The 23,179-nt window shown below is 21.2% G+C and overlaps 1 protein-coding gene across 2 annotated transcripts in view; it reads right to left on the minus strand.

Annotated features, from left to right (window-relative positions):
* LOC726935 (cardioacceleratory peptide receptor) overlaps window positions 1–17,747 on the minus strand; it is an 81,779-nt gene extending 64,032 nt beyond the window's left edge. Inside the window, exons 1-2 of one of the 2 annotated variants that reach the window (XM_001122652.4) lie at window positions 17,466–17,747; window positions 10,953–11,354 (exon numbers count right to left, since the gene is read on the minus strand). In XM_001122652.4, the coding sequence (XP_001122652.2) occupies window positions 10,953–11,102 (150 nt within the window). In that variant the 5' untranslated portion in view covers window positions 11,103–11,354; window positions 17,466–17,747. Of the gene's footprint in view, window positions 1–10,952; window positions 11,355–17,465 lie in introns of those variants that run through there. The other variant, XM_006557763.3, reaches the window with a different exon arrangement.
* Between the last annotated feature and the right edge of the window lie 5,432 nt (window positions 17,748–23,179).

Raw genomic sequence — 23,179 nt, forward strand, 5'->3', positions numbered from 1 at the left:
ATGTTGTTAATAGTATTGCGTCTGTTCGTGCAGTGATATGTTAAATAATGTAGAAAAAGCTTTGTATTAATAATTCAAAAAAGATTTGTATCACTAATTCTCTCATTATTTTTATATTCCAATAATATATTTAATAATTTCTTGTTTAACCTAAAATAATCATCTTAGCACCGAAAATAAAATAAAATTTCACTTTCCAATATTTTGATTTATATTAATAAATATATAAATAAGAAATTTGTTTTTAATATAATTTCTTTATAAAATTTCTATTCATAATATGTTTAATTATAATTTTTCTTATTGATTATTCACTTGTGCAATAAAAATAATATTGAAACATTTTTATTAATTGTTTATTCGCTTTTACGAAATTTTATCAATAACAATAATAATAATAATAATAAATTATTATATCTATATAAGTATATATTGAAATGTTTTTTACAAATAATAAGATTTTTGTGTCTATCAAATTTTGTGTATTTTTAACAATGAAACGACAAATAATAAAATTCTTAGAAAACTAAAAGATGGAGAGTCATCGACAAGTTCGTAGAATTTCGTTATCCGATTTCAATCTCATCTATGTTTCAATATTTACACAATCCTCGTCAAAAAAATGTAAGTATTGCAATTTAATCTTTTTCTCAAGAATCGGTAAAAACGGAACCTGCATTCAACAAATCCCGAGACAGGAAGCAAAATCTTATCAGATAATTTAATCGAATAATGATCGTGTATGTGTCGGGATTCTTTTTCAAAGAACATTAATCTATATAAAAATGTGACAGTCACATAAATAACGGAAATTAATCATTCATGTCGATGAATTTAAGATAAAATTAAATTTAAATTGATATCACGTATCATTAATCATGATTATCAATTATTAAATAATATCATAATATTAAATAATATAATATATAATATAATTAAATTACTAATTATTTTATATTCAATATTATTTTATTTAATATTTTCATATTATTCTAATTACAATCATTTATAATAATCAAACTTAACCTATATATAAAATAAATACGTAGATACAAGCTAATTTCTAAAAGCATATTTCAAAATTATTTCTAATTCCAAAAATTGATAATAACCTCGAAACAATTAATCGAGTATTACTATATATTCGTAATCTATTTATTATTTGCAATATCATTTCCTTTATTTGTTATTTCTCGTTATTTTTTTTTCAAGAATTGACTTTCGAATCATGATCAAAAGTAAATACAGTCGATTACAACTCGACTAGTTCAGATTCAGTGGAATCTTACCTAAACATCCATTATCCAAATATCAATATTTAAATGTTTTCTTAACTCAATATTCTATTATCCGACTAGTATACTATTTTTACTCCCAACAATATAAGAATATTGAGAAAACTTTTATTGTGAAAAAATTAATGAATAGAACATTTTTTAAGATATAAGAAAATTTATATATTATATGGAATATCAAGAGGTGAAGAATGCAATAAAACATTGCCACAGAATAAATTCAATGTGATAAAAAATAAAAGGATAAGGATATTGTTAACATATTTCAAATTCTAATAATACTGGAATGCACTGAAAGTGGCAATGAAAATATGCCTTCTTATATTATAAAAATTATTATAGAAAAGAAATTTTATTTTTTAAATAATTCGAGATATTTTATTCGAATATTTTTTCATTTTTAAAAAAGATTATTCGATAACGATAGATTAGTTTTTCAACTCATGGAATGCACTCCCACGCTATATCATATATCTCCTATGAATAACATATTAGCTATCCAGAAAAATTAATCTACATGGTGTTTCATGAAGAATGATTAATGAGTGATTCTATTTTTTTGATTTATTGTTGCATGTAGAATTATGCTTCAATTGATAAGATTACAGAAAATAAATGCATAAGTAAAAATAAATATTTTTATTTCTTCGAATGCAAAATTTTGTTAACAAACTTTTGTTTAAAATAATATTTAAATACAATATAAATATAATATAATAATTAAAATATTTATATATTTTATTTAATATATTTTATAATATATTTTCATATCAACTTAAACAAATACTATTTTAAAATAAGAAATTATTGAAATATAATGAAGAAAATAATATTTTAAATAGTATTATATATTAAAATCATGATATTGTATATAATATAAGGCATATAAGAAATTTAATTCATGTATGAATTAAATATAAGATAAAAAAAAATTATAAATATATTTATAATATTTATATTTATATCTCCTATTTTTGATAATATTTAATTTAAACTTTATATGAAATGGTATTTGCTATCAAAATCTTTTTCTTTTTAGCATTTTCAAATCATTTCAATTTTTTTCCATTCCTCTCAATCAGTTATGCACATTTTACAGGACACCTTGTATATCTCCATTTCCATCTCATACCTTTTCCTGATAAACACATTTTTCTCGAGAAACGAGATTTGTTTGATTGGCGTTTGCTCAGTAGTGAACGTGACTCGCGTGTGATTTTTTAAACGTGCACGAGACACATGTCAGAAAAACGGTTGGAAAAGGAACAGTTGACAAGATATAGATGGCAGCCAAGTCTACTGATGAATTAGCATAGACCAGACAGGCGCCCATTTCTTTGTGTTTAGGCTACTTGATAGATTCTCTCGTATTCTACGTGTTGTACGAAATTTAATACGTATTTCTTTCGTAATTTGACTTAAAAAAATATTTCTAAATGACAGAATCGTTTAATTAACGTTTATTTAATTCGTAAAATTAGAAATTTTTACAAGAAAATTGAAAAAGACAAAGATAACTGATTAATTTGAAATTTAAAAAAGACAGTGAGAATAGATAGATAGACACCAAATATAAAATTTTAACTTAATTATTCAAAAGATTAATTATTTATCTTATAATAACGAGACATTATAGATTCTTACATAAACAATCAAAATATATAATGGTGAACTAATATCAATAGTTTATCATAAAATGTTTCAAATGATCAATTAATTTTAAAAAAATATAATGATAAAAATATAAAAATTATAAATTATAGTACTTTACCTTCTAATTTGTACCATTTGTTCAAAAAATTTGACATTAGTTGGAAAAATAAATGGAAAAATAACAACTTTGAAAAGCAGCTTTGAAAATGGAAATATAAAATTTTTTTCCTAATTTTTTTTTTTTTTACTTGAATTTTTTCTAATTATAGGAAAAATTAATAGAATAGAAAACAAAATTGAATCTTGATTCATCGTTAAAAGATGATTTCTTTTTATCATTCATGTACTTGGTTATAATATATAATAATATGTATTGTTAATAATATTATATTAATATTATTAACAATATATTATATAATAATATTATAAATTGGTCATATTTATTATTGCAATAATATGATTTGTAATTAATACTTAATATTTATAATTTTTGTTAATTATATAATTATAATATTCTATAATTAATGTATCCTATCTTTTATCTTATATTGCACAATAGACAAAATTTTCCGAGTATATTTGTATACTTTTCATACATATTTCCATTTTTTATGTATAAATAACGTGCTTTTGTATATTTTTGCATATTTTTTTTGTGCTTAAATGATATATACTTTTTGCATATGTATCGTGAATAAATATTCGCATTCTAATGATAATATATGAGCATTATACAGATAAAAATAATTCTAGACGCAATTTTAGTCGGGAAGATAGATTCTAGATTGTAATTAGAATCATAATTAAATTGCGGATATGCAAATTAAGATGTTGATGAATATAATTACAGAAATAGAATTGAGATAAAAATCTGCTCCATCCTTGAAACATCATAATGTGTATATTTTGCATTGGATATTTCATATTTTTTGCATTTTTTTAATTATTAGACTCTGATAATTAAAAAAAAAGTAAGCTGCATACTGGCAAAATGATTATATCATCAAAAAAAAATTGTATATAATTCGATATAAAAAAGAATATAATTTCATGGAAAAAGAAAGATAAAAAATTCTATTTTATGATTTATGATATATGTACTTACAAAAAATAACAATAATAATCTGTTATTAGTTTAAAAAAAAAATATTCGATATTATATATTCGATAATCATTCGATATTATTATAATCTGTTAAATTTTCTATGTTTTATATTCCAATTTTTATATTCCAATCATAATTCTAATAAATAAACTAAAATTAGAGAAATATGACTTCTGAATTACATAACCTCAATTAATATTTCATTTGAAACTTGCACAAGTATTCTTTAACATATTGTATTATTCTAACTTTCAATATTCATTTATAAAAAATATTCTCTAAAAAAATTGTTTTAAGAAATTATTTGTTGTTAATAGATACTAAACATTGAAAGTGACAATTATTTTTTATATTTATTGTCAATACAATGGTCAATAATAAAAAATAATTTTTAAGAACACTAAAAAATTTTATACTTAAAAATAAGCAGTCTAATTCTCTTAATACATTCAAAATCCCATTAAAAATCAAAAGAAATTCTTTAGTGAATATTTTTGATAATATAAATATAAATATAAAACTATAAAAAACGAAAAAATTTTATATAATATAAAATAAGGAAAAATACAACAAAAAAAATAGTTCTGTATTATATATATTACTAATGATAATGCTCATGTTGAATAAGCAATAAGCAAAATTAGATATTCGAAAATTCTTCTTCATCTTTCATATTTTTTAAAAAAATTTATGACACGTCTGTATGTGTCAACTGCCACAGAGTAGAAAATTCACATAACGGATACGTTATACACCACATGTTAAATGTGTTAAGAGAAAAATTCTTATTTTAATTATTTTTGAAAAATATTCTACAGATATCACGAAAAATATTTCCGCATTTAAAAAAAATTAATTAATGCGATTAATATACATATCATACGATTATATTTATATAGCTGCAGATTTGCAGCTTATGCTGCGTTGATATATATATAAGCAAAATCTTTAGGGAAAAATTTATATTGTCAGAGCTTATGATGAAACGAAAAAAAACATCACTAGATAGAAAAGGGAACCATATATCCGACTTTATCACAATTTTCCATTATGTTCTTTTGTGCAAGACCATAAATACGTCTAAAGTATATCCTTCGAAGAATTTTCTTTGTAGCAAATACTTCCAGAAAATGAATGGTGGAATAATAAATATCGTAGAAAAGATTCTTATTCTCTGCATGATGATATTTTTGCGGCTAAATAAACATTTCATTCGACTTTGAATCTTTTTAAAAATATTAAATAAATGGAAGTAAAAAAAATATTGGCAAATATTATCGAACTGAACCGACATGACTGGTAATCAATCTTTGTTAAGTTAAATAATAGTTTGTTAATGTAGAATGTTCGCTAACAATGCAAATGTTTGCATGCTATTTGTAATATTATGAATGTTTGATATGTGAAAACCAGGTAAAGTCAATTTTTTATAAATAAGTTGCCAAATAAATTATAAACTATTTATTCTTTTTTCATAGTACAATATATTTTTAATAAAATGAAATAAATATAATATTATAAATGTATATATATATATATAAATAATAATAAAAAATGATATTATTTAATTTTATTAAATATAATATTCAATATATTTTTTATTCAAAAAAACCATATTTTATTATATTAATTTTAATCTGTTAGAAAAATATACTTTTCAAAATAAAAATAAATCTTGACAGATATTAAATAATTATTTATAGATAAATTCAATATTTTTCTGCTGTATTCAATAAAAATTAATGTTGAATATATTTTAAGTAAAAACTATTGAAAATAATAACTATTGAAATATTCTGTTTAAATAACCTTAATATTTGTAAATTTATTTTATTTATATATACAAGTATATTCGAAATATTTATTTCAAGCATACAAATTAAAATAATTAATTGAAATAATAATCTTTAATTATTATCTTAAAGATATCTCAAAAAATAATTATTTCAAATAATGTTTCATGCTTCTAAATTTACATTTCAAGGATTATTTTAAATATTATTTTTATATAACTAACAAAATGTGTATAAAAAAAATACAATTTAATTAATCTTATAATCTTCATTTGTTTATTAAACATTTATCTTTCGACTTCTTATCTTCAAATGTATAAATATGCATTTCAAAAAAAAAAGTTAGTTGGATAATGTTCAATTTACAGAAATGATTTCTGAAAATGGTTAACTTACTGTTGTTCAATTCATATTCATTTCAATCTATATATAATATATAATTATGAAAATTAAACATATCCACACAACCACCTGTTAAGGAATGCAATTCATGATACAGGATATTTTATATATGATGAGGATAATATTGAAATATTTCATTACACATTATAATGCAAGAAATATTTCAAATAATAACTTCAAATTCTTATTAAAAAATAATAATTAAAATATATATTTCATATAAAAATTCGTGTAAAATCAAATAAATATTGATATGGAAATAAATAATTATTTCAAATTGATTAATACCAATAATATCAAAACAATAGTTTAATAACCTATAAATATTTTTATTTCTTATTCGGAATACTTATTTTATCCAGCATTTTGATTAAAATTTTAGAAAAAATTTATGATTACGTACGTAGTTCATCGTATGAATAATTTTCGGTTAACCATGATTAAATCGCTTTTCATTCTCATAATATTTACCTTCACCTCGAAATTTATTCGCGCATGATTGCATCCGGCTTGCTAATTGGCGGGCAAAAGTAGAAATCAACCGACTTCGTTTCAAATGACCCGATTAACGGTGGGAACAAGGTTACGTCACTTTACCATTTGAGAAATTGCCGAACGTCTCGTCGTCCACGTGTCTCTCGACATTTACGAGAACGTAAATGCACTATTCATTACCCCGATGACGTTTACATTTTTACAGATACAAATAAACTGTGCTTTATATTTTGACTTAAAGTTTTATTCTTGTGAATAATTCTATCTTGATTCTATTTTAATTCCCCCCTTCCGTAGAATTGAGAGAAACAGATATTTGATGTAAATGAATAGAAATAAATATTTTATTCGAATAATGTAAAGTTTACACCATCATTGCTTTATATTATTATTTATATGACATTATTTATATGATATCATTGGTTTATATGACATTATTGTATGAATATTATAAAATTATAGAATATAGAATTTCTATTTAATAGAGTATTTGTTTGAGTGATTACAGAATGTTGCAGAGGCATATATGTATACATTATAGTATATTCACTATAATATATTACAGAATTATAGAAAAAAAAAAAAAAAAAAAAAAAAGGATTAGAAACGTAAATTTTTGATAAAATATTTTAATTATATTTTAATTTCAATTTTTATGAAGAGCTACAGAAAATAGATTCTTGATAAAGCAAATAATATTTTTATTTTTTCGAATAAATATTATAAAGGCGATTTATATGATACTAAGTGATTTTATTGTAAATGAAAAAATAAATCGAAAATATAGAATAAAATTTTTTTATTAAAAGTTTCATATATACAACACGAATACAACATTTTAAATTTTTAAGCTAAAAATTTTTAAGCTGGTTATTTTATAAATATTTTATTTTACAAATAAAAAATAAAATTTCGTAATTTAAATTCTTATTTTTGAAGAATTTAAATTTTTTGAGAAAATTGATATAAATATATATAATCAGATCTACATATAATTTTCAAATTCATTTTTCTCAAAATTGAATTTTTAAATAAAAAAATTTATTTTATATTTTTTATTTATTTTTACATGTAAAATAATCAGTTATCGCTAATTCATTCATATCTAATCAGAAAGATAGCTAATTTTAGCTTTATACTTGAAAATTTTTCTATATAAATATAGAAAAATACAGTATTTTAAATAATAATAGATATTTACTAAATATACAATTTTTAACTTTATCATTATATGATATATTGAACTGTACATAGTATGCTAAAATAGAAAAATATTAAATAATTTTCAATATCATTACGATTAAATGTGAAATAAATATTTCATTTATATTAAATCTACTATAAATAATATTTTTTCATAATTTAATTATTAAATCTAATAGAATTTTCAAATAATAGAATTTTGATCATAAAGATTTTTCGATTTTCTAGTATAATCATTATATTTTATTTCAAATTCTTTTTTTTGTATTATAAAATATTTATATATCATTCAAAATACATGTTTAATAAAACAAAAAATGAATTTATGGATTTTTCTCTTGGTAAACACTTGCATCAAATTTTTAAATCGATTTTCAAATAATATATATTTTTATCTCTATTTTGTTGTGTTTCTTTAAAATTAGAATTATTCTGATATTTTTAACATTTTAAATATTTTTTATTCAAATTTTAATCAAGCATTTTATTTAAATAAAATAATTTTGTTTCTAGATGAAAAAAGTAAAGGTATTCCATAAATTCATTTTTTGTTTATTTTTCTTATTAAACATGTATTCGCTTCCAATTTTAAAAAATAATATTTGAAATAAAAAATAAAAATATTTGTACAAACCTACATATTTCCTTAACTTTAAATATTATAATAGATAGGTTATTTTATAATAATTTGTTTTTATATCAATTAAATAATATATCAAATAAACTTTTTTGAAATAATTACTTGATTTTATTAATGTTTTATTTTATTGTATTATTTATAATTCAATTATTTATAATTAATTATATTTATAATTAAATTATGTAAAAATAAAATAATTAATAAAATAGAAAATTAAATTAAAAGCGAAATAAAAATTTTTTTTATTTTTATATATATTTACAAATATTTCAAATTTATTTTTTTATTAAATTTTATTCATTAATTGAATTATTATTTTAATTAATAACTTCACATATTACATTATAAATAAATATTTCCTATCGATTAAATTATACTTTCAATAAATATTTTTTATTGATTTATTTATTATTATTATTATAAAATAAATTTTTAAATATTATTTTAATGAAACTATTTCGATAATTACTTTGTAGAATTATTTCTCTATTATTTATATAGAAGTTAATTTATATAATAAGAAATTATTATATATATAAAAATATTCTGAGTATATAATGAGTACTGAAAAATATAGAATAAAATATTATCATTTAAATTCTTAATTTTAAGAAATCGAGATTGAAATATACATAAACTGAACATAATCAAATTCAAAATTAATAAATAGTAAAATAAATTATATTAAATCATTCATATATTCAATTAACTATTAATTAATAAATTTTTCATTAGAAATAGTTCTATAAATATAGAAAGCATAAAATAATTTTTAAAAAATAATGATTTTTTTAGATATTTACCGTAGAATAAGAAACTCTTGAATTCCTCCGCTTGTTCAATAATATAATCTCTTGCATAGACACTATCAAATATACATATATAATATTTACTATTTTCATTTTTTCTGTAAGTCCGAAATATCTACATATTCATATAAAATTTAAGGTTAACGTCGACATTATTCATACGATACCACATAATACGTGAAATCAAAAAAATATATCGTACACTGCACAAAATATTTTACTCTTTATCAAATATTCGGCATAAAAACTCTAATAAAAACAAGTATTTCTTTTTTCTAAAATTAGTTACATATGCGTTTTATTCTTTAGATGTTTTATGAATTTGTCATACAAACAGTTTAGATGTAATTGTTAGAACGATAGATTATCAGAAAATATATCCACACAGCTATAATTCTTTTAATTTTAATGGTAAATAATAATAATTAAATAATTAATCACTTTTTATAAAATTCATATAATAGTTTATAAATCTATTTAATATTATTCTATATTTTTTATTCCATTTATAAAATTATAAAATTTTAAAAAAAAAGTTTATAAACTAACATTATTAGTTAATAAATTGCTATCAAAAACTAGAGGGCTCTGGTCTCTATTAAGCTTTAAGGCGTGAATACATTGGAGAGTAAAGCATGAAAAGTTGCTCTTGAAAGCAAATAGAAACTACATTGAGAATGATTGTCAAAAATTATTTCTCAATAATATCTACATATCTGGAGAAAATAATCTTGAAAGCAATTCGTGAAATATATTTTATTTTAAATATATCTATATTTTTAATAAAACCTAAAATTGTTTTTATTATTATTCATTCAAATTATTTTATCAATCTTAGAAATCTATTCTTTTATTATTATTTTATTTGATATAAAATTATAAAATTATTGAAAAGAAATTTATAATTTTATGATATACCATTTACCAAAACGTACTATTATCTTATTCTTTTTTCTAAAATTAAATTTAATTTACAAATTAATCCGACTATTCTATTTAATATAAAATTATAAAATTATAAAACAGAATTCTATAATCTAGTAACATGTTATTTTTCAATCCATTAATATTATTTAATATTATAATATTATATTATTTAATATATTATTTAATATTATAATATTATATTATTTAATATATTATTTAATATATTAATATTATAATATTAATTTTATATTATTATTATAATATTATATTTGTAGAAAAAAAGTTACTAATTATTAATGCGTTGCCAATTCATTAATATTACTAGTTAATAAATTACTATGCAAGAGTGCTCTGGTTACAATTCTTGAACGAAGCTTGTATTAAAACGACAAAGTCTGTATCATTCTTTTTTTATTAAATCATACGGAAGTCTCATTTAATTATATACGCAATATTTAACAATTTTCCGATACAAAAACAAAATCATAATCTTTAAAATCAATCTTTCTTTACACTCGAACAAGAGAATCTTAAAATCTATCTTTTATCAGCTTACTCTCTGTCGAAACATAACCTCAATCAGTAGTGTATATATTTATAGAGTCAGCCTGTGTTTACTTTAACACTCACCTTGTAGAAGTAGAAAGAGTCGATCTTCGTCGCGTTTGCATCTAGCTGTGTGACGTTGGTATCCACATAATCCGTAAAATTCCAAGTTGATCCCTCTTTCTGGAACGTGTGATTATCATCGGTCCTATTCACGATTTCTTCCACGGACATTTCGTCCTTTATTCGTCTTCACCGCGGTTATTTCGCGAGTCTTAAGTTTTTTACTCGGTGATTTGGCCACAAAAAATTCATGGCTTCTCACGAATTTGTAACTAAGCGTCCGACGACTTCATTTTGTTTCACCTTGTCTGATGCAAGAACGATTTCCGCTTTGATTCACCTCGGATCGATTTCACTGGATTTGCGATTATTGCCGAGAGTCGTGATCCTCGAACATTCTTCCGGACACTGTTTTCGACGTCTCTGCGCGAAGAAAGGTTTTTTTTAGGGGATTCGAAGGATAGAAGTGGGGGATTTGTACAGTTTATGGAGTGAAGTGACATTGAAACTCGGCTGTTTACTCGGTACTTCTTCTTTTTGAATCATAATTGAGATATTTTCCGACTAATTCAGATGAAAAGATTATTTAATTGTTAGTATCAAAGCGAGATGATTGGTACTCCTTATCATTTTTCTTCTTTCATTTTCATTTTTATTTTTGTTTTGCTTGTTTGTTGTTTATATTATAAAGTGTTAAAATACTTTTAGGATTTATATATTATCCAAAACAAACAGGAAAGTTGATATATAAAAATTTTTATTTATTTATTAAGCAATTTTTTAAGCAATTTGAGTTTGCTTTAGAATAAATGGAAATAGAATTGTAAAAGAATGAGATGATTTCATTGTTCAAAGATAGAATTGTTTCATTTTACTTTTATCTTATTTAATGCAAACTTAAATTATATTTTAATAAATAAATTTCAATCAATATTTTTGTATATTAACTTTTGTATTTTTTTTGATCTCTAAAATTTTTCAAAGATATTCTATAAATATGTTAATGATCTATAATAAATATATCACATAATATATAATATACAATACATATATGTATATATATATATATATATTGTTTATTTATATATGCATTACATTTATTTATAAATATGTTTTTATGTTTATTTATATTATAAAATTTCTTTAATTAAAATATTTTTGTAAAATATAAATAAAATGTTTTTGTTAAACAAAATGAATTATATTCAAAATTGTCAAACTAACTAATAATAAAACTTTGTTCCAGCATAATGAAATCTGAAATGAAACAAAACAATTGATCTTTTTATACTTTTAAGCTTGATTCACACTACAATTAGATCGTGTCAATATCGCTCACACGATAATCCAATAAAAGTACTCCTAGAAGATCAAATCAAAGTAAAATAAACTCACAGTGAAATCGATTTACTATAACCAACATCATGGTATTTCAATCATTATTTGACAATTGGAAAAAATATAGATGACAAGCATTAAATTCATCCAAAATTTATTATATGATTGAATTGTATTATTTTCATCACAAAGGTATGACCAAATTTAAAATTTATTATATATAATTATTTAAAAAAAAATAAAATTATGAATTTAAATAAAAAAGAAACTTCAAAAATAATAATAATAAAGTCATTTCCATTGTTATTCCACGAACAAACGAATCAATATTTCCACAATATTTTTACATCAATATTTAATTATATCTGAATTATTAAGTGTGAATATCTTGATTATTCTAATATAAAGTAAATAATGAATGAATCGAGTACATTAATAATATCGAAAATTTTCCACACGATATTCCCTTAATTGATATTGCATTTCCTCTCGAAACGAAGATGAGGCCAGCAGGACGATTGAATCGTTTCTGTACGAGATACAGCGTATATCACTGTGGGACGACAGTAAGGCCGTAAATCAAGGGCCTTTCAACGTGACCGGTTGAAAAATCCGATTCTTAAAAATCGGTGCATCAGGAGAACCTGTTCTGGGAAGAAGCGAACCGTCTTCCTGTTACGTGGGAGCATTTCGTTATGCTGGTTATGTCGAGTGACCTCTAAGCGAGATTCAAGAAACGGGAAATGGAAGGAAGTGGATCGCGGGTGGTAATATCTGTAGATGGGTAATTAGTAAAGAATGTTTTAAGATCAAAAGAAAAAATCCGAACGACCATGTTCCATTTGATCTTTAGAAAGAAGAGATCTGGAGGTATTTTTACATTGAAATTTGTACGAGATTATCCATGAAAAAATTAGGTTTTATGAGGATTAATTTAATGAGTATATTTAATACTGTAAAAAGAAGAATTATTATTATTATTTTTTGAGGAGCAAAAGAGAAAATGAATATAGGTTATGTTTTATATATATATATAAAGTGTTGAAATTAGAGATGTTGTAAAGTAGAGAGGTTATATAGAAAGGTTATATATATAAAATTGTAGAGTGAAAATAGGTTAATTAAGGAGATAGTTAAGGAGTTGTATTAAATAGAGTACCGAGATTATATAGAATTTTGAATATAAAGAGATTGTGTATATATAGAATTATATAATTAAATAAATTAATTAAGATAATAAATTTGTAGAAAGAAAATGAAGTGATGCATTAATTTTTTTTTTTTTTTTTGAAAAATATATTTTGAAATGAGAAATTAATTGAAACTTAGAAATTTAAGTTAAATCTAATCCAAAAATCTAAATTTAAGTCTAATCCAATCTAATTCCAATCCTTTTTTAAATTTTTTTTTATTTATTTAATTTAATTTAATTTAAATTTAATATAATGTAATTTAATTAAAATATAATCTAATTTTGAATTTAGTTTAAATATAATCTTCTTTTTAGTAAATTTCAAATAAGAATTAAAGGAAAAAAATATTAGAGAATATTTTTATTTATTTACATAAAATAATGGAAAAATTAACCTAATTTCTTAAGCTGGTTAGAGTGAAATCTTGTTTTAATGAAAGAATAAAGATTTTAGAACAAATTTGTGAAATTATAAAATTAAGAAAAATTATCAAATCTTGTTATCTCATTATTAAATCTTGTTTTGAACGAAATAAAATTTTTAAAAAGAAATTTGTAATAATATTATCAAAATGAAAATATTTTAGCCTGTTATATTTTCAGTAAATAAAAAATTTTGAATTTTAAAATGTCATGTTTCTTTTAAAAAAAAATATGTTTGTTATAAACATATAATAGTATGAAAATTGAGAAAAATGATTTTATGAAACTTGTAACTTTTTTAAAAATGTTTGAAAATACGAAAATGTAGATGTGTGTAAAAATGTATAATCTTAAATATAATCTTAAATATTTTGTATATATTTAATTTTATGTTTGAATAATCATTTTTAATTGTTCATAAAACGATCTTTATTTTATTACATATTTTTCTATTGTAAAAATAATGACAAAATTTTTTTCATTGAATAAGTTTTTTCTTTAAAAAACGAGATAAATGTTTTAAACTTAACATTTTTTTTTCTCGAATGAAAATCCAGTTATCATGCTTCCAAGCTATTTTCCACTGCAACTATGTTTATAATTTATGAACCTAATCATTTAGTTAAATGTTGCATTGTTTATGAACTATTGTCTTCCACGATTGTAATATCTATCTTATGAATATGAAAAACCAAGGTCAAATCAAAATTCGTTTAACTAATAATATGTTTGTAAAATTTTAGATTTCTTAAATTTTTGAATTAGCTTAAATTTTCGGTTTTTCAAAATTTCAATCACTTTTTCAATAAAAATAATCTCACAATCGATATATCTTTGTCCAATTAAAGAAAAAATTATTACAAAATTTAAAAAAATAAATAAATAAATGAAATCGCATGATTATTAATCATTATTAATGATACCATTATTAATAATACGTAAAATAAAGAAATAAAGATTTTATATATCAAGTATATTAGAAGTTTCTTTTATCAATCTTTTACATTATTCGATTATATTTTCGATTTTGAGTAGTAATGTAAGAAAATAAATGAAAATTATACGATTCGAGATTATTGAAATTAAATTTCATGATTAATAAATCGTCACATCAAGGAAAAAAAAATAAGATTATTGAAAAAAGTTTATTAAAAAATTTCATTTTCCATTTATTCCTTTTTTTTTATTTCATTTCAACTTACTGTTTCTTCGAAAACTTTAACAATAAATAAAATAAAAATTACATGATTTGCAATTATTAATATTAATATATAATATTAATTTTCTATCAAGGAAAAAAGATGAAGATTCTGCTGAATTTATAAAGAATTTCATTATTCCTTTCATTTTTTTATTTTTAGTCCACTTCCCTGAACTTCAATAATGAAACTCAAGCCATACAATAAACCAAATAATGAATCAAAATTGCACATAATTATTAATATTAATTTTTTATCTAGGAAAAAGATCTGGAAATTTTAATATTTTAATAAATCTTTCAAAAATTTTATTCATTTTTTTTTTCATTGTTGGACTGTTTGAACTTAAATGACAAAGAGAAAATAAAATAAAATGATTTTAAAAAGCCAGTGAAAACGGAAGTTAAATATGAAATTTTTTTCTTTTTTAATTTAATTTTAATTTCTTCTTTTGTAATATTTATTCAAACATAGAATTTCAAACGTAACAAGTGACAATATGTACTTTATCTTTTCTTTAAATGCTTAATCATATTCAATTCAATGATTATTATTATTAAATTTTTTGATGTCATGGTCGGTATATAATGGATTTTTTTATCAATAAAAATTTATTCATCATTTTCGATAGAAAATTTATTTATTTTGTGTATGATGAAAATGGAATATTTAATCAATTTCTGGTTAAAAATAGAAATAATAAAGCTACTTTACATAATGAAAATATTCTTTTTGTAAAATTTTTATTCTTTAAATAGGTAAATAGCAATATTTTATTTATAAAATGTAAAAATTCATGTTATGAATTTAAGTTAAAGATGTTTTCTAAACACAAATATACCGACAAATGGTAATATAGAATCATCCAAATTTAGCATCATATCGCATTTCAATTTTATTTAAATATAAAAATCAACTTTACAAAATTAATCAACACAACAATAAAATATCATTCAAATAATTTTTTTTTATGAATTCGTTTTCTGTATTGAATTTTTTTTTAATACAATTTTGCATAATAATGGTTTTATCAATGACGATTATAATATCATAATTTTAATTAATTTCAATTATTTTTTAAATTATTGGAATTTTCAAAAGGATGCATATTAAAACAATCACACTAATAAAAGAAAAATTTAATAGATGTTATAATTTCACAAAAAAAAAAGAACAAAATACCAAGATCATACAATTTATTTTCGTTAAATTTTTTTTTTTTTTCAAGTAAATTTTATGTCAATAATCCAAAAACGAATAAAATTCATGAATCGAAATATTATAAGTCACTGTTACACAAAAATCTATTAGAAAATTAGATAAAATGAATAAAATTTATAAAAATTGATATGATTATTTGAATAAAAATTATATTCTATAATTAATTTTATAAAATAATTTGTATATTAAAATAAAAAATTTGAAATATCTCCAATATTTTATATTTTATTTCAATTTAAAAATGTGACAATTAACATGGACATCTTTATATATATATAAATATTTTTTCAAAAATAAAATATTTAAATTGAAATATTTAATATTTTTATAAAATATATATATTTATATAATCAATTTAATAAAATTTTTAGAATTAAAAAAACTCGGTCGATAAAGTAATCTGATTCATATTTTTTTTTTTTTTTAATAAGTACATTTCTCCCTTCTGAATCACATTCAAATTGCTTCCTTTTCTTTGATACAATCGAATAAAAAAAATAAAGAAGAAAAATCACATTCGATAAATGCACAGTGTCACACTTGCAAGCAACGACAATGTGTTGGTAATTCATTCCGCAACAAGTTACGTTCTTTTACTTTTGTGCTTGTCAACCGATGTCTTTCGCGAAAGAAACATTCTCAGTGTGTTACATGTCCTCGCGAGATGAAATTTATTCGAAATACACGATTGTCTTTCAACGAGATCGAAAAATACGAAAGTTCCACGAAGAAAACGTCGATTCGACACCATTATTTTTTTCTTTTTTTTTTTTTTGCAATCGTGGAATATTTTAATCAGGAAGTAAAAAATTCCTAATTTCGTGTATATGAATCAACGTCGTCTATTTGTAAAATTGAATTACTTGAATTTTTCTTCGATTAGTCTGGTATCTTAAAAAAATAAAAATTCTAATTATTACAATGAAACTTCTATTAATCTTTTCATTTTTAATAATTTCTATGAAAAATTCTTAAAAAAAATTGATTAGCATCCAATTACATCAAAAACAGATTTTGATCTCCGTTAATGTTAGAAAATATATTTGTTATAATAAGAAATGGAACAAGGGTGGAAAATTTCAATTTATATCGGAATAAGAAAAAAAAAAAAAAAAAAGAAACAAGGAAAACAGCAAAATGCGATACGATTGCTCTTTTCACCTTTAATGAGAATCCTTGGGCCGGTTTTTTAAGTTCGATGCATTTTTGATTATCCTTTTGATTGCGCTTTTTTTTCGCGGATTGCCGTTTCGTCAAAAATATAAAAAAAAATCGCAAGAAACGATTCCTTGTCGAGACGGAAATAATGATGGACGGAGTACAGGGCAAAGAGTTGGGGAAATGCTATGAAAAGGAAGTTGGAAATGGGGTGAGAACAAACAAAAACACACTTGCTCGTACGACGCGCCGAACGCGACTGAGCCGGCGAACAAATCCGCGGTGACTATAGTTACATTTTCGTAGACGATGCTGTACGCGTGTAGGAGTTTGCAAGCTGCGTACGCATGCGCGATAAAGATCCTGTCGGATTCACAAAAAAAAAAAAAACTAAACTACCCGATTACTATCGCGATAATCTCGAATAATGGTTTGAATGAAATTTTTATTTAAATAATATAAAAAGAATATTTGAAGAAAAAAAATTTTAACATATGAATTAATGAAAAATAGTTCTTAGAATTATGATATGCACTCGTTTGCAATTGTAACACGAAAGAGGGAATATGAAGAAAAGTTAACACGTGGATTTAATTTTCATTTAATATTCTTATGCATTGGTTTGCAATTTTGCAATAATGCGATATTAAATCAATGGAATAGTAATTATCTATAATAACGAAATTGAAATTTTGTAACTATTTCATTGTAAATAATTTTTTTAGAACATTTTTAAACGTTTTTATGATAATATATATATATATATATATATATATATATAATTTATGATAATATTATGTAGCATAATATGGCAAGAAAAAGTTTTTTTATCTTTTATTTTTAATTCTCGATAAAAGATGGTAAAACAAAGATAAGTTTATATGTAAAATGTTACTAGAAAAAATAAAAATATAAGATGTTCTCTCTCTCTTTCTCTCTCTCTTTTGATTTAAAAACTATCTATAGTTATAAATAAAATAATTAAATTAATAATTTTAAAATTAGAAATTTTATTTTATATTTTATAGAATTTTATTTATTACAGAATGTCGAATATTCCATATTATTACAAATTCACCGAAGAAATATAATAATTTGAATTTTTATTAATATTTTAAAACTACAATACGAAATTTATTTATTTTTTTATTTGATTCTTTAAAAATCACTAAATAAATTAAAATACTTCATTAAATATGCATATATTAAAATTTTTCATTAATAAAAAAACAATAACAATTGAATCAAAGAGAAAAGAGTTAATTTGAAAATATAAAAAATTAAATAAAATAAAAATTATAAATCAATGCAAATCATTAGAAGAAAATGATTAATTATATTTTTTGAAAATCTCAATTATTTTCTCTTCTAAATCGTCGAATAAAATTTCGAAAATTTAAAAAGTGAATAAAATTGCTCTTCGAATTTATTTACTAATTATTAACAATTTTAGAGAGAATATAATTTTGTCCTGCCCTTCATTCGTTAAATATACTCGAAGCATATATATAATCATTGACATTATACAATTTGTCCACTTTCGTCTCTTTCCAATATGAATTGTACAAATATGTACATTGAACGTAATTAATGATATATATACATAACATTACTCACGTATTCACGTACGATCAACAATGCAAAATATTTCGCACCTTAGACGTAACAATCATCTTTTGCTCAATAATACCTGACATTGGCAGCATTAGAGAGAACGCCTCTCGAACGCCTCCCACCTTATGTACATCCATTTGTCAAGATTATCGACTGCTTTCGCGTTACACCTCTGCATCGAATTTCTCTATACTTATGTTACAGTTACATGGGAATTGAACAGATAGCAAGAGGAAACGGAACGTGGGTGAGAAAAATGGATTATACGGTGATAGATCTGTATACTCGAGAAGATAATTCTATTTGTTGAAATAAGTAAAAAATATTATATAAACAATTTTATATACGTTAGTGTTCGAGATATTTTTCTTACGTGTTAAATTTCTCAAGAATTATATCAAACAGTGTTAATATAAAATATCATATAGAATAATCATAAATGTAAAATAATAATTAGCATTGGAAATAAAATTTATGATTTTTCATATTTTTTTTTCTTTTTAATGCTTAAGATAATATATGTTGAAATATTATAAAATAATGTCATTACAAGTTATGTTAAAAAATAATACAAATACAAATAGATTTAATAAAAAAAGAAAGAATAAATATTCATAATTTATTATTTTCTGAAGCAATTACTTACAAAAAAAGTATATTTTTCTTTCAATATATATACATTCACAATATATATACATATATACATATATTCAATATATCATACATTGAATCATAAATTATATTTTTATCATTAATTCATAATTGAAGAAAATTTTATAAAAATATTGATTGTGATTTCTTTAATTTATTAAGTTATAAGCAATTGATGTTATACGTGTAATTATTTCTGAGACTGAATCATTTTTCAAAATATTTAATCATATCACTTAAATAATAATATCGTTTTATTATAATTGCAAAGAATAATATATTATTATAAACTTTTATCAAATCACCAAAATTGTATTGAAAAATTGAATAGATGATATGCAACATTGAAAATATATTATATATTAAAAAATTATAAACAAATTCTTTTTCTATTAACTAATTAAGTAATTAACTATATGTAATAAAAACAAGAATTAAAGAATGGAAATGATATTAATATAAAAATCTATATTCTAACCTAACATTAAAGAAATATTCAGTACAGTAAAATAGTACTATGTCACGCTACTGTTGATTTTCTTATTCTATGCCATCTAACGTAAACTTCAATTGCTTACAGCTAGAGTGCAAATGTTCATCCAAATGCATAGAATATAGAACGATGATATAAAGATACAAAATGTAGAAATTTGTTTGGTCATTGGAAGATCTTAAAAATATTTTTTTTATTGTATATGGATATTCTTTGCACATTTTTTTTTTTTGAAGAGAAGAACATTCGAACAAAAATATTGCATATTTTGTGCTTATTACATAGCATATTTGTATTACAAAATTGAATTCTTTTGTTATCGATAAATATTCACAAATATCAATAATATATTGTCGTTGAAATATATTTTTTTAAATTTGAAATTTAAAATATAATATAGATATATTTTAAAAAATTTTATACAAAATTGTAAATATGTATTCTACATTATTTGTATACATATTTCATGTATATACGATGTATATATTTTTATAAATATAAATGGTAATTTCTTAAATATTTGACGAGTATGAACATCTGCATTCTATTTATAACTTAATAAACAAATCTTAACAGACATTTTCAGTATACTCACTTTTATATCTGTTTTGATTTTTAGAATCTATCATCTAAAGATATCTCATGAATATATTAATATTTAGTGAACACGTATTATGAAAATCTTGTATATATTTTATTTTATAATATAATATATAATACAATATATTTTTTATAATATAATATATAATATATTAATATAATATTTAATATAATTATATAATTTTTAATTTGATAATTTAATTAATAATTGTATATTATATTAATATTATTTTTATTATGCTTTTATGAATATGTGCATATGTTATTTATATATATTTATATATATAAACTTAATATGTTTTAATATCTTAAATAAAATGAATTTTATTTAAGATTTTTATTCAAAATATTATACAATGTAAATATTACAATATTAATAATTAATAATAATATAATATTTTATGCGAAAATTATAATTTATTTAACAATTATATATTATATTATTATTATATTATACTATTTAATATGATTTATACATATACATATACATATTCATATTCAAAAATATTGTTTGAATATAAATATATTTTGTATTCTTTCTCACAAATAATAATAGATTACTTACTTACATTGAATACACTATATATTTTAAAATATCTTATAAATAAAAATTTAATGGAATAAAAAATAATTGATGGATGGTCCATTATTTTATGCATAAATTTACAAAAATAGCTGTACAATAATATCTATTAACAAAAAAACGTTCAATTTTATCAATTTCAATAAAATTTGTATTAAAAATAATTAAAAAAAGAAATAATTTTCATAATATTTTTTTATTAACTAAAATTAGAATTGAATACACAATTTTCATTTTTTTTATTTGTTTAATATATATAATAATTAAATATCTATCGATAATTTTTTTTTGAATTATCTCAATTAATTATCATATAAATTCTATCAAAATTGCATTATATTCCATTCGTATTCATCCCATTATATTTTTTATATTTTTTACTTATTCCAATGTATAGATTTACTGAATTATCGATATATATTTTATTATTCTATATGTATATATATATATATATATATATATATATGTATACCAAGCTGTGAATAGAGAGAGAGAGAAATAACTATCTTTCGATGTAATTATAGCAATGAATGATAATTAATCGAACATCGAACGACAATCTCATTAATGAGTATGCTTTAGATACTAATATCACTGCTTATTGGCCCGCATTTTGCCCTAAAAGGTAAAATACGATGATTGTCATTCGAATTTCGTAACACACGTATCCCTGTATACCACGCATTGTTGCTGCTTATCGATATAGGCGGAAGTGCATTCGCCCATATTTTCAGCATGCACTGATGGTAAAACAGTTAGTCACCGAGTGCTCATCGCGAAACTATCGAAATTCGAAGCACGTCGCGTATGCAACATGTTGGACATAGGGGACAAAACAACAAAAGATTTTTTATCAACGTCGTTCCACTCGTCAACAAATATTTTTCATTAACTTCGTTGATACGTCACTGTTTAGAAATTCAGTTTAGAAATTCAGTGCATGTTTTTCTTATTGACCGGTTCTACGTGTAACAATTCTTCAATTTCTTTTTTAGGAGAGAAAATTTTTTTTCTTTTTCCCTTTTCATGAATCTCTTTATTTTTTTTTTATAAATTCTTTAGAAATGTTGTTACAAAAAAAAAAGGCAGAAAATTTTTAAATTTTTTGCACTCGTATTGCTCTCGACCAGTGTTGAATAGTAAAACGTGGAGATAAAATTTCCTATTGACACAAATTGAAATCGTTTGTCCCATTGTCAGGTAATTTGCTCGTCTTGTGCCTCTTGCCACGCCAGGAAATAGACCACATCACCTCATTACTCGCATTTCTCATAATTCGCACTATCAGAGATTGTACATTTGTATTCTTTTTCGCAGTGATAAGCAACTATTATGATATGTATACGATTTTTCAATATTTCTTAGGTTGATTCAAACGTTCTTTCTGTTATTCGTATATGCTTTAGCTATATACGTAGTCTATTATGCTTTATTTTTTTCTAACTTTCCAAGAACTTTCCTATGTTTTTCCAATTGTTGAGAATATTATCAATTATTTATTTATCGAAGTAAGATTAAAAAAATCAACAAGTTACAAATTGATTAGATTATTAAACTGTTACTCTTTCACAATCATACTTCAAATAAAATTACATAAATCACTTATAATGAAATTTTTAAAAATGATATTAAGAGTTATTTCTTTGCAAATAAATTTAAATCATTTTGAAAAAATGAAAATATATGATAAAATATTCTAAATAAAATATCATACATTGAAATATGTAAAAAAAATATGTTTCACATCGATTACCATTTTCGAAAAATGAAATTATC

This window comes from Apis mellifera, linkage group LG16 (genome assembly GCF_003254395.2).
Source record: "Apis mellifera strain DH4 linkage group LG16, Amel_HAv3.1, whole genome shotgun sequence".
NCBI lineage: Eukaryota > Metazoa > Arthropoda > Insecta > Hymenoptera > Apidae > Apis > Apis mellifera.